The sequence below is a fragment of the Lycorma delicatula genome, chromosome 9 (genome assembly GCF_047948215.1).
Source record: "Lycorma delicatula isolate Av1 chromosome 9, ASM4794821v1, whole genome shotgun sequence".
Lineage (NCBI taxonomy): Eukaryota > Metazoa > Arthropoda > Insecta > Hemiptera > Fulgoridae > Lycorma > Lycorma delicatula.
In genome coordinates, this window is record NC_134463.1 from 106,159,443 (window position 1) to 106,179,673 (window position 20,231).

At 27.5% G+C, this 20,231-nt stretch overlaps 1 protein-coding gene across 5 annotated transcripts in view; it reads left to right on the forward strand.

Moving 5' to 3' along the window:
* LOC142330237 (ubiquitin-like-conjugating enzyme ATG3) overlaps positions 1-18,862 on the forward strand; it is a 35,532-nt gene extending 16,670 nt beyond the window's left edge. Inside the window, exons 3-5 of one of the 5 annotated variants that reach the window (XR_012757740.1) lie at positions 680-820; positions 12,109-12,315; positions 18,413-18,862. Coding sequence is in view for 4 of the 5 variants with exons in the window: in XM_075375392.1 (XP_075231507.1) it covers positions 680-820; positions 12,109-12,138 (171 nt within the window). In the remaining variant the exon portion in view is untranslated. The other 4 variants (XM_075375395.1, XM_075375396.1, XM_075375392.1 and 1 more) reach the window with 4 other exon arrangements.
* Positions 18,863-20,231: the final 1,369 nt, after the last annotated feature.

A 20,231-nucleotide genomic window follows, 5' to 3' on the forward strand; every position in this document is an offset into this window, starting at 1 on the left:
CAGCAACCCTCAAAAACTACTAAAGAGCTGCTGTCCCTTTCAGTTTTAAAAATAAAGTATTTAAAGTGTAATACTAATATACAAAAGTATTTATATTATGAAAAATAATTTTAATTTATTAGCTAAGGCATCAAATATATATAGGCACTTTTACAAGAAAGAGGTAGATTCTTAATTTTCCTTTTATTCATTTGAAATCCAGTGAACAGTTATGAATTGTTTTCTAACTAGTTTTTCTTCAAATATTGCATTTTGCTCTGCATTTATCTTTGATGTGCTTCTATTACCAGGTAGTATATGCAGTTATAATTTCTGATATTCACTTGCTAATTGTAATTAGTTGAATAAAAAAGTATTAAATTCTCTATATTAATTCCTCCCCCCCCCCTCATATATTTATTCCCTATATATCTGATTTCTGCTTAAGGATGATTTTTTTATTACAGTATTTTCTATCATGTAGTTTTCACATAGAATGAAAAATTTGCAAAATTTGAAATTTAGAATTAATGTAATTTATGTAAGAAATACATTTTACTTTACAAATCTTTTAACATATACTGGATCCTTTCCACTCTATTATGATAAATATTTAATGATTTTAAGTTAATCAATTAGTATTTCTTTTTTATGATATGCTTTTATAATGTAGTAATTAATTAATCTTTTCCACATGCAGATAGAATATTGTGAAGAACAAGAAAAAGTATTGGAGCCAGATGATCCAGATGGTGGTTGGGTAGATACACATCATAATGATCCAGATGATGTCGGTTTAGAAGAAAAAGTATCAGAGATGACATTTGATACCAAAACTGGTGTAAGTGAATTTACAGTGTGACTGTCTTATTTAAGGAAAGAACTTTGCAGGTCATTAACCAAGCTTAGAATTAAAAAACAGAAAAAAAAACAGTAATTATGATAACTGTGTATGCATGTCACTAGGAATAGAGTACAGGGGAAAATGATGAATCAAGCAAGTGCTTGAATTGACACTACTGCTGTTCTGTTTAAACCTGATTGCCGGGATTCAGTAATGAATATTATTCTGGTTGCTGCAACCGAGGAAACCTTGAAAGATATAATCAGTTCAGTAGAAAAACAGCCATGTGAGTTGGATGGAATATCAATTGGGAAAACCCATATGCATATATGACAAAAAGTATGAAGAACAGAATTAACAGGAAGGGTTTATAAGTGAGTGTTACATCATGTAAGGAAGCTAAGGAGATGATTTATTTGGGAGTAACAAATACAGAAGCCAACAACATGCATCTGGAAATAAGGATTATTAATAATGAGGATTATAATAAAGTCCGCTGTAACTGCAGAGGATGCTAGTTATAAAATAAAACAGAAAACCAAAATATCATACTGCCACATTACCAGTAATTTTACACTGGTTGAGACAAGGCAACGAATTTAATTGTCATTAATTCTTGATAAAGAAGCATGAGATGAGGTAGATGACAGATGAGAGAATACTTGTAAATAGTATTTGATGATAGATTATTAAGAAAGATCTATGAACCCATAATAGGGAGACAGTACAAAGAGATGAAAGAATCGCTCAGGATTAAAGTTTATCTTAATCAGCAGATAATAAGAAAATACATTGACCAGGACTGGAGACTAAAATATAAGAAAGGTCGAATATCAAGAGAGCCATTCTCATGAAAGTAAGGGAGAAATACACATAGGAAGAGATGGATTGATTGTGTAAGATAAATGTATAATGGAAAGTAATGAATTTAGAAAAACCAGGACCAGGAGGGATTGAAGTAATAGTTGCATCGATCAACGACCAGAGTGGTGTGGGAGCACCCAATAAGTACAAAATGTTGTATTTTAAAATTTGTCATTTCAAAATTTATATTTTAAAATAATTTTCATCACTGACCATTATGGACGAAAACACAATTTTTTTTTTGTTTAGTAAAAAAATTTAATGATTTTCTTTCACAATGTTAATGCATATTGTCATTAAAAAGAATGTTTGTTAGGAAATTTTTACTAGCCTTTTCATTAATAACAGGTTATTCAATGAAACTTCTAGTAAGAACAGTTCTTGAAAAACTAGATCATGAGATGGGCAATACAAAAATAAATGTCGCTATGAGATGTTTTTTTACTAAAATTGCCATGTCTATTTTCAAAGTGTTTTAGAGATACTACTATCAGGCATCGATGTTTTAATCATAATAAATAAGAGAAAAGAGTAACAAGATGGCTCTAGATTTTGAGGTAGATTAATAGTAAACAATAAAAACCTACTTCTTGGACATCCAGATATTTTAATTATATTATTTAATTTATATATTAATTATTTATATATTTTTAATTTATATTATTTATCATTCTGAAAAATGACAGAATGATATCTGTATAAAAGAAAATGACAAGGTAATTATTAAATAATTCAATGATCTATTAAAAATCGTAATAATTCCTTTTCTCGCAAGCCAAAGTACTGTGCTAAACTTAAACCATTATCAAATATTTATTAAGTTTATGTATATTCCATTTAAAATATAATATATTTTCGAGTTCCCTTACAAAATCATAACAAGTTTTTCTAAATTCAAAAATGGGCAGATCAGTACCCATAAGTATGAATATGTAGATTGATATTTATAAAAACAAGTATGCTTATGTATCCTTTTGTTTATATTTATGAATATATAATCTTTGCCGAAGAGAATAATCACTAATTAAATTAATCGCTTATTAAAATTATTATTATATCACTTATTATATCTTACACTTATCACTTATTAAAATTAACGATATCCACTGCTAACAAACTGCTGAAAACAGTACTGTTTTCATACAACTCAACACAATACTTTGGCTTAATTAAAAACAAATTAGAAAGGAATTTATTACAGTTTAAAAAATTACCAAACCATTTAATAATTTTCTCACTAATTTATTAAAATACAATTAAAAATTTTTTACAGAAATAATGCTACCTTTGTCAATTTTTAAATAGTACTAATTAAAAATAAAACCCCAAACTTTCCATAACCCATTCAACTTGTTTCGTAAATATGAGCTTAAATAACTTTCATTAACACCTTCTGATTTTTATATTTTTTTTATATTTAGTGTATTCCATGTGTTTACCTGAATATTATTTTGTGTGTATAAATAATTAATTGTGTTACAATGTGATACTGGTCTAATTAATTAAGTTTTACTGTGATTTCTCTTAATATATCCACAGGTAAATGTTGGCACAATTTTTTTTTTATCTGTGGAATATAATATCTCTTTCATTTTTCTGTTTAGCCTCCTGAACCATCATAAGGTATTACTTCAGAGGATAATACGTATGATTGTAAATGAAGTGTAGTCTTGTACAGTCTCAAGTTGAATATTCCTGAGATGTGTGGTTAATTGAAACCCAATCATCAAAGAACATCAGTATCCATGATCTTGTATTGAAATCCATGTAAAGTAATTCCCTTTACTAGGATTTGACTCTTAGAACTCTCAACTTTGAAATCAGCTGATTTGCATTGACGAGTTCACAGAGTATCATATATATCCATCCTGTATGTGATCTATGTAATATGTTATTATGTAATTATTACAATAAAAGAATTATTTATTTATTTTAGTTTACAACTACATTAAAGAACTCTGTGTTATAAAATATTTAGTCGATGTTAATGGCTACTTACACTTATAGATAAAATGCTATATAAAAAAAACACATTTAACATGAAATATTTAATGCTACATATAGATTGGTTGTAAAGTAACTATTTTAAATAACTAATAGTTTTTATATTTAATAATATATTATAATGAAACAGTTTTGTTCTGTTTCTTAGAACTTACTTGGGTAGAAATAGAACAGTACCTGTTTATCGGAGAATATGCTCAACAATGCTTTATATATCACTTCAGCTAATGCAGTTAGCCTTCCACTATGAAGTGCATTTAATGATATGAGTTCACCAATGGTAGCTGGACCGCTCATCAAATCTTGCTGTATTTGATCCTAAGAATATTACGAACTGCCATGTAAAGCCAATATGATCTGTAGAACAGATCATAAAACGACCCAGATGCCAACCCTCTACATCCAGGTTGTGAGGTTGTATAAAAGGTGTGGGTATATTCATAGGGTTTACTTGAACCTGAAGTCATACCCTGCAAAATTTTCTTAAGGAAGTGGATGTAGAAGTTTTATTAAATTTTTAATTCTTAGTAGAGTGTTGATATGAAATTGACGCATTCTGATCAATATTCCACTGTAGAGTTCATGCTGAAATGCTTTGTCATTCTCAAAAATTACAGTCATGAGAAATGCTGGTGCTGATGTTATGTATTAATAAAATAGGTGATCTCTTATATTGTAAGCATCACATATAAATTTGTCACTAAATATAAAAGTTATAGCAAATTAAAATATGGAGGTAATTTACAACCTTTCTGTATACCGATAAAACTTCATAAAGATAATTTCTAAATTTGTAAGAACAGCAGATTTGATGTAGCTTTCAAAACTACCCACAAACAAAAAAATCTACATTATAAGACAAATCAATAACAGTGCTGATCAAACAACCTATAAACCCACGAGTATAAAATTAAATTGCAGTACCTGTAGTTAATATTACATTGGACAGACTGAGTGTAAATTTTCAAAATACATGGGACATGCACAAAAAACATTACTTCATATAAATGATATATATATACTTAAAACAGGTGTACTAGACCTCCCGTCCTCCTTTTCTAAAATTGAAGGAAATGATTTTTCTGGAAGATGCAAAAAAATTCTGGTTTTGACCACGCTAACTAGATTAGACGTTAATTTTTTTAAATGGGACACACATATTTGCACCTCGAATTTGGATTCTAGAGACATACATAAGTCTTGCCCGAAACATTTTTCCATAAAGTGGTATCTTTAACCTCTAAATAACCTTCGAACGAACTTTACCTAGTCCTGAATTCCTTTCAAAAACTCTTTTAAGCACCAAAAACTTTATATTTACAAAACTTTTTAATATTTTCTATGTAAACACTATAAATAAACAGGATGTATCATTAAGCTCTCATTTAGGCCAAAATTCCCGGGACTTTTCGTCCCGGGAATTTTGGCCTACAATCCATCACTATAACAAGCTGCAGGTACATTCATTATATGAACAAGGGATGAAACTGCCTGTTAGCCCTGAATCAAGAAAGCATTATGTTATTGCTGACCTTCAGAATATTGTACGAATAAAATAAAAAAATGAAATCTAATCATTTTTGGATCATTAGAACCTATATAAATAAAAATGTAAATGTTTATTTGTTCAAAATCTTAAATCTCTGAAAGTTCTTCACTGATTGTTTTGAAATGTTGACATAATTATAAAAACATGTGTGTATTCGAATACACACATGTTTTTATATTATGCCTAAGATGTCACACCTGTGACAGGTAAAAAGATGCTTTTTTTTAAAAAAAAACAGCGCTATCTATTGGACGTAAAAGCAACACATGGTATACTAAATATTATACGATTCCATTTCAATGTTTCTGATATGTGTTTCCGCTATAGAGTAAAAAACTACTGGACCGATTTACATGCAAGGAAAAATGGAGAAAAGGGGAAAGGGAAATGGAGGAAGGAAAGTGAAAGGGGAAATGGGAAAAGAGAATCATAAAAAGGGAAAGATTAAATTTTGTGAAGTTTTGTTAATGTTTTATCAAACTTTCAATTGTGTTCATTTAATCTATATATATACTCAAATCTAGCAATAGCGAAGCATTGCTGGGTCTGATATTTATTTAATAAAAATCAGTTGATATAATTTTGCCTTAAGTATGACGGACTTTTTCACTGATTGACCCAGATTCAAATTTTTTAATTTTAATAAAATCTACTGGTTTTTTCTCTATAAATTAAATAGAATATAAGGAATTTGACGTATTTTCTACTCCATTCACCTGGTGTTAGCACATTTATTTCCTTATATTTATAGTTTTTGTGCATAATTTGTATTTGTATTTCTTATTTACATTAAAATTAGTGAGATACCTTTTTGAATTTTTAAAACTAATCTGACGGTTCACACAATGCATTATGTAACAGAAATAATGATTTTGTATTCAATTGTTATTGCAAGACAATGATATTGCTCCACAAAACTTTTTTAATGTGCTTTTGTATTCTGGATTTGAAATTAAATAATAGATGATAAGACAATGATTTTGGAACAAACGATTTTAGATTTAAATGATTCAATAAAGAGCACTGTTCTTTTGCTGATATTTCACACCCCTGTCATTTTTAATTTTTTTTCCTTTTTTTTATTTTATAACTTGTGTAAAATCAATATCAGATGTATCATTTTTACTCTAAACTACTCTGTCAGTGCTGGCTTCGCCCACACTTCCCGTCTGGCCAGACAAAGCCTTGTGAATCCTATTGTGTTTATTATCCTTTTACTAATGAGAATAATACTGATAAACAACAATTAAATCTTGTTCACTTTATGAAAACTATTAGTGATTAGTAATTTCTTCAAAGCAACAGATGATTGTTCACTCAACAACTTTGACTCAAAATTTTGATTGATCTGAAGTAATGCGGGTTTCAGATTAGTCAGCCCCCATCTTAAAACAGTTTTTTTTTCATTTTCATAGTGTTACCTGTCAAACAACACAAGGAAGTGACCTTACTTAGCATCTCTTTTTTTTTCTTTTATGTTTTTTAGTCAAGTAAGTCAGGTGCAGCCAGTCGTGTCGGATTTATAGTAATGATTGCAGTGACTTTGTTGGTTAGGTCACTGCATTATACAATCATCGCATCTTTAAAAAAAATTAATTAAATTCAGTATTGAAAAATTAAATGAATCTCACTCAGAATTTAAAAATTACTTGAATTAGATTTTTTAATGTTAATTAATGGTGTGTAAAACAAAAAGAAAAGATTATGCTTACTTAGTAGTAAAAGATTGCATTTCTATAATATGGACCGTTTGATAAATTAATAGTAGTTAGAACAAAAAAAGAGTGTACGACTGTAATGCTACTTTATCCCCATGCACCAAGATTTATCATGAAATTAAGGTTGAGTGATGCCTGCTTCACCCCAATAAACTGTTTGGGGATATAGAATTTGGATTTGATCAGTTTTGTTAAGTATATTACATGCATATTGAATAATGGTTTTTAAGAACCTAGCAATACCAGCATTGTAGGTTTACTTAATTTATCTTTTTAATTGAAAAAAGTTGCTTATTTCAAAATTTAATTGAAATTTGATGAGATGCTGCCTAAAGTTTTGATTATATATATTTTTTTTTTTTCTTTGTCGAATAATTCAATATTATACGTATTGTTAATTTATTTTTATGTTTGGAATTAGTAATATAAATATATATTTATAAATATTTACAGGATTTTTTACAGTGTTACAAAGTCAGAACAGTTAAAAATGTAACTGTTATCAAAGAATATTCACACTTAAATCACAGATCAAGTTACTGACTTGCAAGTGTACAAACATATTACCAGTTTAAGACATTTTTCAAAAGGACAATATTATTATCATTTACCAAATTTTGTCAATGTACAAAATATATGTTACTGTGAAAGACTGAAATTAGAAAATCTCAATATTCTCTGGTGATTGTCGATACATATTATACTTGCTTATATTAATATACATTCAGACCTTCACCGGTATAAGTTGACAAACACAGATAAGCTGTAGTCGGGGTTGAAATGATAACTAGAAATTAAAAATAAAAATCTCTAAGGTAAATAAATAAATTGCGAGAAACTCATACAGGAAAAAAAATAAATTTAAATTTAAACCAAACATAACTTATGCTCGTTAATCTCATCTAATGAATGTTAAATATACAAATTATATGTTATTCTCCAGCAATGGAGATGATTAATCAAATTCACTGCATTCAGCTTGCATTGATGGGGAAAGTTGAATAAAAATGTTTTTATAAAAAAATTGAGCAAAAGGCAAACCATCTGATGACCATTTATTTGTATCGTTATCATTCATCGATGCATTTAACATATTCTGTGTATTGTGGTTGGCGTTTTCAATTTATAAAATGCTGAAAATTTGATTAATTTTTTTTTATAAATGCGGTGAATTTGATTAATTACCTCCAATGTTGGAGAATAACATATATAATTTGTATATGTAACATTAATTAGATGAGGTTAAATGAGTGTTGGATACATTTGGCTTAAATTTAAACTTATGTTTTCAATCTTTTTCCGATGCATTTGGTTTATGTCAACATTCAGCAAAGAATTGTTGTCGACATTTAACAGATATTGGTCTTTCACAATAACATATACATTAGTTTTTGTTAGGGGAGGATAGATATTTTATAAGCGACATGAAATAAATTAGAAGTCTTATGAAAACTCCCCAGCTGTTCTAAAAAATAATAAATGTTCTGTTTCAAGCTTGCTGATAATAGAACTGGTAGAAGAATTCCTCTTGCCTTTTATTTATTGAACAAAATATACTGTTGCATCACAACTTAGCAAATTTATTATAGATGATATTAAAATACAAATTGATTTGAAAGATTGATTCAAGTAATACTTTTTCTCTAATAACCATAGGAATTCTAATAACAAAACTACCAGTAGTAGTAGAAATAGTTATTGCTGGTTTTTTACCTGATTTACTAAAACATCTTTTCTTTCTCACATGCCTTTCCATTTCTTTATCACTAGTATTGTCACTTTCAGAATAAGAAGGTAAACATCACCTAATATTTCACTCCTGTTAAAGTCATCCTCATGTTTATCAGACAGTAACTGTTGCCGTAACTTATTCGCATGATTTTCTAACGATTCACAGTTTCTTGCCATGTTGTAATGAAATAAAAATACTTCTAGTTCAATCTACACTAGTAACACTATACTTTTATTCTATTCTACACAAAAACGTACACTGAAATGTTTATAAACGTAACCTCAAATAACAAAAACACAGCAAATGCAGTACGTTGTCAATTCGTGGCAGATCGGGGAGGTACCTGTAGTTGCATAATCAGGCAGACATCAGCTGAGTACTCATTTTATTCACTCGACCACAACTGCTGTAAAATATCATTTCTGACCCTGTGAGTCCAATAAGGCATCATATTTTTTTGTGGTGGCATATTGAACTACATGTATAACAGTCAACTATTAGCTCAGTGATCCCAATGTGGCACCACAAAAAAAAAAACAAGAACAAATTTTAAATAACTAATTTTTTTCAAATAGTGTAAAGTAAATTAAGTTAAAATTATGGAAGAAAAGAATTGAGCCAGAAGTTGAATTTTTTCAAATACATTTGGGCACTCAAGGTGTTTTAATAAAACATAATTTCTGAAAGGTAATGTATAGAAATTTATTTTTGTAACAGATTTGGTCAAGTTATTTTATTTCATATATTGCATCATTCAGGTTTTTTTTTCTGTATAAGATAAAAACTTTTGGGTAGCATCTCATACGTATAAAGTATTTTTATAAATTCAAAATTTTTAACATATATATTTTTTTAATTAATTAAAACATGATTATATTGATTTGAAAAAATCCTTGACCTTACTGACTCCTCTAAAAATCTCCTCTTCTCTTTCTTATATACTTTTCCTTTACCTGAAATAAGGTAATTAATATTAGAACATCAAGTTTTCCATTCCAAGCACAAATGTAATGTTAATGTATATTCCACATTAATACGTGGTTTGACATTGCTTTTTTCGTTATTGTATTACAGTTTGTTATACATGAGCTTATACAGAATGATTCACGAAGAATGTAACATGCTTAAGGACGTGTTCTACTGATAAAAATAAAGAAGTTGTTACAAATGTAGGTTTTGAAACCCTTTGTTAGTGAGTATCGGCTGATGAAAGATTTTTCTTTGATTTCTGCACCTTTTCTATAATTAAGCTCTACTGTAATTCTTTGGGCAGAATTAAGAGGTGAATTTAGTGGTTTTATGTGAGATCTGACCTTAAAAATTAAAGAAAAAGAAATAGGTTCGAGATCTGTATTGTTAGTAATTTTTTAGATCTGGGTTAAAAGACAAAAAATTTGGTCAAAAAGCACTTTCTTTTTCCTGTTTAGCGTCTGGTAATTACCGTTCAGATAATACTTCAGAGGATGATGTATATGAGTGCAAATGAAGTGTAGTCTTTTACAGTCTCAGTTCGACCGTTCCTGAGATATGTGGTTAATTGAAACCCAACCACCAAAGAACACCGATATCCACAATCTAGTATTCAAATCTGTGTAAAATAACTACTAGGATTTGAACGCTGGAACTCTCGACTTCCAAATCAGCTAATTTGGGAAGATATGTTCACCACTAGACCAAACCGGTGGGTTGGGTCAAAAAACACTAGTTTATGTTTGGGTTAACATAATTTTGTTAAATATTGATGCATTGTTTTATATTTGATGTTTCATTTGTTTAATTTTGTTATTTTGATTGTTCTTTGATTGATTTTTCTAGAAAATTTAATTTTTTTTTTTCTAATATTGAAAATTTTGTTTCATTTATAATATCTAGTTAAAATTTCCCACCACATTTTGTAATGTTTTGTTTTTAACAGAAAATTCTTACGTTTGCATTTAGTTTCTGTAGACTTTATTCATAACATTTCAGTTAGAATCAAATTCTATAAAGTTTTATTTAATTTTTTTTCTCTTTATTACCCATTTAATAAAGGTTTTACACCAAACATAGGTACTTACGTATTAACGCCACCGCAGCTACAGCTTTACTTAAAAACAAAGTAGTCAATCGGATTTTGGTGGAAAATGAACCGTCTCTTTATTAATTTTAATAAATGGTTATTTATATTTATTTATTTTATAAATATAATTTAACAAAACTTAACCTTGGCTTGCTAACCTTGACTAATTAACACCATAATTTTTTGAGTATTTATTTAATAAATTCAGTAATTATTGCAATTATTTATTATTTAAATAATCAATCAAAACACTCCTGTAAATTAGTCAAGGCTAGCGAGCATAGGTTAAGTTTGGTTAAATTATATTTATAAAATAAATAAATATAAATAACCATTTATTAAAATTAATAAAGAGACTGTTTTGAATCTATGTTAAGCTCTATATCGGCCCATTTTCCACTGAAATCCGATTGACTACTTTGTTTTTAAATAAAGCTGTTGCTGCAGTGGCGTTAATACGTAAGTACCCAAACATAAAACAGTGTAATTGATGAATTGATTTTTTTTGTTCTTTTTTTAATATATTAGTGTTTTTTGGCTCCAATCTTTTGGTTTTTTTTACCCCAGGTCTCAAAAACGACTAAAAAACAGTTCTGGTACCAATTTTTTTTTTCAGGTAAAATTTCATATAAAACCATTAAATTTACTCTTTAATTTAGGTCCAAAGAGTTACAGTACAGCTTAATTTTATCAAAAGCACAGAAGCACAAACCTCTCTAATGAAGCATTGCTGAACCTATGTATGAACTTTCTTCTTTATTTTATTTTGTAGAACATGTCTTAAAAATTTGTTATATTCTTCTTGAATCACTTTGTATTTTATGAAATATTGTTTTTTATTACAATTTTTTTTTAAGAAAAACATTCTTGGTAATCATAATCTACAAAACTGAATGGTAAAATATTTTGAAAATTTTAAATTTAATTTTCTTATCAGATTTTCCCATGGTTTTCTGTTTAAGATTCTTAAACCCGTATCTGAAGTAAACATCATTCAGAAGCAGTCTATATAAAAAAAAATAACTTTCATTAGTTAACTATGTGCCAAGTTTGGCCTCTTCATTCCATTTGATATGTTTTTTTTATTTCCCGTATTATATCATTCTTTGAATAATTAAATCATTTGAGAAATTTTGATTAATTGCATTATGCAGGTGAATGAGAAGATAAGATTGAGTAAATCATTCCTACCCTGTACATGTAACAAGTGCCTGATTAATATCAGCTAGATTAAATTTAATTTTTTTAAAAATAGAAGCGGCTTGGTTTTAATGAGTTGGCACCTAAGCCATAAGTTCGGTTTATTGTCCAACCTACTGGTTTTGCTGATCTAAAATTTTTGGATTTTTCTACATGCAGAGAGTGTTGCTGTCCTCTCTGTTCCAATAAAGAAGCGGCTAGAGTGCCACCTACTAGGAAGTATCAGATATGATGCCACAAACAGAACCGGGGCAGGATCCCAATTTCCATGATGCTTATCTTAAAACAAAAAGGAATAAAATAAAAGGAAAGGGATAGGAAGAGGAAGGAGATGATTAAGTAGAGAAAGATTGCGCATGTAATCAGGTTAGTTTATTGTTTTGTTCAAATCCAAGCATTATTTATTTGAGTATACCATTTAATTTACCACTCATATCATTTCATTTTATCCTTGATATCAATTATTTTTCCTTACTTATCCTTAAAATAAAATATGTTATAAAATGTATAGTATGAAAAAAAAATCATGTTTAGAAACATGCTGGTATCAGTTGCATGGTAATATATCAGTAGTTATTTAAGATATCTCTCTAGCACATTAGGAATTCTGCCGTTGTATTCTAGTGATGAATTTATTCAAGCTCAACCGTTAGTCCGGTCGGCTAGTGAAGAACTAGTGGGAGGTGCCAGCTCATCCGGACTATGCGCTCAGTCAGGCGCAGTAGGAGGCGCGAAGCAGCGAGAGTACTTCCCATCGCCGCTGGACAGCGGAGAATCGTCCCCAGAGACAGAACCAGAAGTCAGAGATCCACCCAGTCCAGAGGAGCTAACGTCACGACCTCCTGTTCCCGACAACGCCTCATCTCAAGACACTCTAGACTCGTCACCTACGACAGAACAGTCCGCCCTATTACGACCGAATAGGTATCCAGAATATAAACACTGACCACGTCTCATCTCCCCCATCATCGATTTTACATCTCTTTATCCGAATCAGAATTGCATCATGTTTACCATTGTTCGAATTTCCTGTATTTTTTAATTTATATCAGTACATTTTACCATCGTTAAAAAAAAAATTTAATAAATATTAGAACAATGAACTATCTGAGCTAACAATCGTTTTCTTATTTGTTCATCGAATCATATGGTGAGTGATTGTTTGTTTGTTTGCTTGACTGGTTGATAATAGTTTATTTGTTAAATTAAGAGTAAGTAGTTAGATGTCATATGTTTACATTTATGTAATAAACTTTTTTATTTTAGATTATTTTATTACAAGAATAATTTTAAAGTGTTCCAGAAATAAAAACCACACTTTTAAATGAATGAAAAACATAGTCAATTATTTAAATTACTGGCATTTAGAAGTTGGAATTTTGTTTTAAATTATGTGATTATTAGATATATTTATAAGTAATTTTATTTAATGTTGTATATTACCTTTATTTATTCATTTTGTATACTTTTAAGAATTCAGACTAATCATGACTTATCAAAACATGAAAAAATTATTAAAAAAAAATATTTTATTTAAAAGATAAAACTGGTATTTTGATCTTACTATGTAAAAAATAAATGTTAATTTTTTGTTAGAATATTCATATGAATAATGATTTTCTTATTAAAATTAAGTATTAATCACTGTTATAGCACTCTCTGGTTGAGAAAAATGAAAACAGTGAAAACTTACCCATAACACCTGTTTCTTTATATTAAACTATTATATTCAGTCTAAATCAGCTCAATAGTTTTAATTATTATTATTCAATATGTAATGTAATTCCTTTACACCTATCTTCGTAGTGGAGTGGTAGCAACTCTTCCTTTTTTCTAAAGGTTCTGGGTTCAAATTCTAGGAAAGAATGGATTTTTCACGCTCTTACAAACCTCATTATCAGTTATTGGTATATAACATCTACCTATTGTTGTTGTATAAATAACAAAAAAAATTAGCATATTATTCATTAAAAATAATAATTACGTTGAAAAATATATCGTAATCGTGCAGAAATTATAAGTCGTAACAGCATGATGAAACATGGTGTAACACATTAAAGTACAAAGTGTGATCAAAATATCCAATCTTTTTTCAAAAACAAAAATACTTTTTTAGTTTTTATCTATTTAGTTTAATGACTTATCCCCTTCAAAGTAGACAGACACCTAAAGACAATAACACATTTATCCCAGTGATGTTGAAAGCATTTGTCAAAGTCAATTTTAATGAGCATTATAAGTCCTCTTATTTCACTTCTTTTTTACTCTTCTCTGCCATAAGATCTCTTTACTTTAAAAAGAATTTTAAGCTTAAGAAGAGCCAAAAATTGCAGGGAGCCTTGTCTGGTGAGTAAGAATCCTGCTGAAGTCTTTCGATCCCTTGTTTTCCTAAAATCCTTTCACCCAATATGTTGTGATGCTTGAGCCTGGAACATTGTCGTAATGAATTTTCCCAAAGCTGTATGCTTCTTTTGTCGATCAGCATCTCTTAACTGACGAAGAACAGTCTTATAAATACTGTTTAATGACAAACAGTCCTTGAGGAGAATATTCTTGTTGAGCCATGCCTTGATAATAAAAAAAAACTGTCATGAAAATTCATCACAATAATGCTCTGTAATAGATAATTTTCTGTATAATTTTTTGATGTGGAAGGTTCTTGATTCAAATTACAGTCAGATTTAGTATTTTTCATAGATAAAAGAAAAAAATTAATTATTGTTACCTAATAATAAACCTAATATTAATGGTATGGTAGTATTTAATGCCAAGTAATAATGGTATAGTGTATATATATATATATATATATATATATATATATACCTAATAATAATGCTAATATTTAGCATAATTTTTTCCAAAAGAGTTTTTAGGAAATTATAAATTATCATTAAAGGATCAGTGTACCACAACTGTTTTGGTTACATTTTTTTATTTATATAGAATCATTTATATCAAGTTAAAAGTGAATATTATATTTATTTTTTATAATATTTATTTTTCTTTTACATGTTTGCTTTATTATTATTATTGTTTCATATACTTAACTCCTACTCAGATAATATATTTTAATTACATCATTTTTCTAATTTTATATATATTCTTTTTTTTAATTTCATATTGTACAAATAGGTTGAGATCTTGGAATTTTATATGCTATGTAAAAAAAGTATTCATTTATTGTGTTTTTAATGTCTTTGTATGTGTTTCCTGTTTCTATGAAGTGATTTAAAAAAATTTATATAAATTAATTTACAGTGATCATTCAATCAAATACTACATTAGTTAGATTAAACATAAGTTTACCCATCATACAAAAGACACATAATCATTGTACACAACTAAAACAATTTCTGAAAATCAAATTACAGAAACAGACACGAACAACGTAAAGATTTTATATAAACTGTGTATAAAAATCTCAACATATTTAATCAATTTATAATTTTCAAATAATAAATTAAAAAAAAGAATCAACAGATCAAATGCATAGTTTAATTATATATTTAAGGTATTTCTTAATTTTTATTTAAGATGAATTTTCTAAATTTGACAGCTAAATCATTACTAAAACCATAAATAAGATTACTGAGAGAGAAAAACCTCTCTCCCTAAAAAAGGATGGTGCGTGGGTTTGTTGTATGTGCTCACATTTTTATTTTAGCTGCTATTGGTGCAGATCAGTGGTGATGTGCTGGACAGTGCCCAGTACACAAACAATTCTTTGTTTGAACGATTTATCTAAAATTATATTTGTGGATAAAAAACGAAAACATTACGGTTAGAGCTGTGTTAAAAAATTACAACTCGAGAAATAATTTTAAATGTTCAAGATTTTGAAGCTTTTCTTTGTAAAAATTTTTGTTGTTAGTACACTAAATTCATGAACAATTGGCAAAAACATTTAATAAGATCATGTTTAATGAAATATAAACCATGTAACATTTTCACTGTAGACTGTAGACCTGCTGTTTTCCTAATACATGAATAAATTATGTGTTTTTACTGCATAACTTACATTTTTTTATCCTTATTACTTCTATAATTAAAATAGTAAGTAAAAGAAAAAACTTTATCAATTGTTTAATACATAAGTATAAAAAAATAATTTTAAATCCAATATAATTCTAATTATTATATTTTGACTATTGTTAATACCCAATAATGTAATTTTTTTGTCTTTATATTCTTTTGTAATTAAGATTGTTCTGAGTTAAATTACTTTATAAACTAAACTTCCCTATTATGTGCCTTTTAACTTCGAGGTATTCGTCCAATTTCTTCTGTGCTTAATAATTTCTAATACTTCCTTCAATTACAATTTAAAAATCTTGAAATTTTCATTATATGTAGTTTTTTCATTATCATATCTGGTCATGGGTATATCTTCTTTAATCAATGTTTCTTACTCAAATATATCTTGTACATTTGTAAAACTAGTTTTATAATAACTTCCTCAAAATAAAATTAGTTTCCATTTAATATTATTTTGTGTTTTTTTTTCTAGTTTTAAAACATATATATGTACGAGCAAAATTAATTGGTCTAGATTTACGCAAAGTATCTCAGGTTCAGGATGGGCTTAACCTCCTGATTATTACATAGATGTAACTTCCAACGTAAAATAATTCGTACACCAAAATTATGGAGTTAGTAATCTTATTTTTATGAGAAAATTATTTTCAATGAAGGATAATTAATCTGCTTCTAGAAAGGATAAATGAAAAGAACTGTAAGGAAATAAGAGAATTTTTAACATTGATCAGTTTAAAAGTAGTTACTGATGAGAAGATCCTACTGAATTGAAGAAGAGGTTTACTACAAAATTTTTTCCATTTAGTGTATTGTTATATGAATATACTATCAAAAATAAGAAGATAAATGAAATGATTCTTCTTAACAATATAGTTGAAGAAGAGTGGAGAAAGTGAAATGAACTGATAAATGAGGTATAAGGAAGTATTGAGAAGAGTTGGATGAAAGTTAAAGAAAGGGAAGTATTGTAGTTGGGAGTATATCCTGTGTAGCGATTGTCTTCAAAAAAAAGTATTGGAGAGAGAAAATGAAAGGAAGAAGGATTGGATTACTTGTATACATTAATAAGAGAAAAAACAATCAAGAAAATGAAGAGAAAAAAATGCTAAGACAAAACCTTTTGAAAAAAAATTTTCCAAAAAAGATAAATCATAATTTTAACGATCTCTATATCCTTAACACAGATTCATTAAATATGTAGCCAAAATCTACAATGTGTTACAGAGAAGGAATAGATAAAAAATAAATGAAAAGGTTTAGATATTAAAAAAGAACAATTCATTCGTTCATAAGAAGGCTCTAAACGACTTCTTCCAGAATCTTTTCAAGAAGAATCTTCTATCCTGACCACAATCCCGGGGGAAAAAATCAGGGTATCTTTATTCAGGTTGGGAGCAAAGTATTGTTGAACAGTGATTTTATTTTAATCAGTATAAATGTATCTTGTATCAAATTGTGTTTCCTTGTAAGTGACAAATTATCTCGAATCTAGCTCAGTTTTCATTCTTTCCTTTTGCAGAACTGTGCGACTCATGAAAGTATCAAACTGAACTAAAATCTAAATAGCTTCCCCACTATAGGAATTTTATCTAACGTATCTTTACAGTCTTGTGTTTTGAAGTATAAAGAGGTCATCCAGATAATAATTTTATAGTATATAATTATAAATGATTGGTTGAATAATTTATAAAAAAATATATTTTTGTAATTATATGATTATACAACAATAAGTTGATTATGTTGTCAAAAATATATTTATTGAAAATTTCGTGCAGTGTATTATTTAAATATCTTTTGGCTTCAATAAAATTAATATTCTATAAATAAAAAAATTAGGTTTAAGCTGGTTTAAATGCAAACATAATTTAACTTCAACTGTTGTCTGGTTACATTATACTGTAATTAAAATGAGATTTAGGATTTATATTATTTAATAAATAAATAATCTGTTGTTGAGTTTAACTAATTCCAATGGCTTTATAATAATATCTTTTTTTTTCTTTTTTTGTTAATTATGTTTATAAGATCATTAGTATTACGCATACTAGAGGAAAATTGAAAAATTGTGTTACAAAGAAATTTTCATTTAAAATTGAAATACTCACAAAGTAGTGTAATGCAATGTATATAAACTACATTATTTAGATTTACATAAATATAATCTGTTTGGATTTTACAATATTTGTTTTCTAAATCTAAAAAGAAGAAAACATGATTAAAATTATATTTTATGTGATTTATTTCAAAACTATTAATCATTAAAACAAAAATAATATTTCGTTTTTTTGGTTCCAGGTATACTTCTTTTAAAATAGAATATTTGTGATTTATTATTTTCAACATAGAACTTTTTTCAATGTTCAAAATATTTTTTAGAAATCGTTTTTCAAAATAGTGTTCATGTCATTTTTTTTCATTGTGTTTTCAGTATTTTACTGTTTTCAACACTATTTTCAGCCTTCGAGAAAAGCAGAAACCACAGGAAATCATATCTGGAGTAAAAAGTGCTTGATAGTCTGGCAAATCATACGTTTAATTAAAAAGTTATATAATTGGTCCAAGAATAGGTGGAGGTATTTTGTATAGTTTGGTATTTTTATGATGAGCACCATTTTTGTATTAAAAAGTATTTTCGTAATCTTAAAATTTTGTTTATCATTTTAATGATTTTCAATTGATTAATAATTACTTTCTGTGAAAGTTTACTTTTTTCTTTTTTTTTGTAACCCCCTTATATAGTTTTATTAGCAATTGCGTGCTGAATTTTACTTACTTTCTAAATTTAAGTTATTTAGTAGCTTAAGTTATATTTTTCATTATTACACTTTAAAAATCGCAGGAATATGATTTACATTTATAACAAAAGTAGAATAAAATTACACAAGAAAGTTTAATTATTCCCCATTCTTATTTAGTTGTTTCTTGAGAAAAAAATAATAGATGGACTCAATGAATAAACATGTTCATTTTGAAATATTTTTATTTATAACCTATAAAACATGTAAGCTCTTGAAAAAAATATATTAGTCCATCACATCGACACTTTATGACATTTTAATTTTATGGTATTAATGGAAACTTTTTCTAGATTTTATATAACTTAACTATTATTTTACTGTTATCAATATACTAAAATAATAAAAGATTTTTAACACAATTAAATATCTACAATCTCATTCCTCAGCATTATAAACAGATATTTTGAACGTCTAATTATAATTGACTTGAAATAGATAAGCTCAACAGCAATTAACTCTTCTATATTCCATTTTATTCTGGCTAGACCTTGTAGTAACAGCTGCCAATGGATATTAATGGTATGAATTATTTATAGCATCATCCTGGTCAGTCATAGCATAATTTTCCATTCTACAAAAGATTCATTTCATTATCATCCATCGACAGCTGTTACAGGGTGCCAGCCAAAATATAATACAGTATAGAGAAGTTAATTGCTGTTGAACTTTTTCTCCTTCAAATTAATTATTATGACATTCAACACATCTGTTCGTTGTTCTGAAAGAACAGATCGTAGAATGATAAAGAAGAATGTTTGTTTTTTCTTGTAACCAAATCTTCGTAATTTTCAAGGCCAGAATTAAAGTATAAAATTAAAATTAGATTTCTTTCCTGTTATAATTAATCACTATGTTTTCATCATAAATTTGGAAATTAAAAAAAAAATGATTTTATTGATAATTTTATTACCTGTCAGTTAATCGAGTTGTACCGATTGGTGTAAATTGATATTATTTCTCTTATGTGGTACTGTAATCCATCAATTCAAATCCAATTAGTGTTAACAGTTATTTGAATTTGAATGCCATTTTATCAGCATTCTTTAATCAATAAAATATTTATATAATTCAAATCTCATGATGAATTGACAAACTATAATTCAACATGTAGTCTTTTATGCGGCACTATTCCAAAAATTCACTTAGTTGATTTTAACGTTTTAATTCAAAATTTTGTACTTGTAACTAATTGTAAAAAACATATTCTACTAAATTATTTCATAAAAGAAAACATTTTTTATTGATTATTTTTATTATAAAATTATGAAGAGATCGTATTTATTTATAATTAATTTTAGTATTTTATTTTTATATTCAAAATTCTTTAGTTGTTTTGTAATTTGAATGATTTAAATTAATAAACTTACTATAACCTAACCTTATATTATCTTTCTCTTTCCTTCAAAGTGTTTTCGAGCCTAAGCTCATCTTCAGTAATGTTTTTAAAAA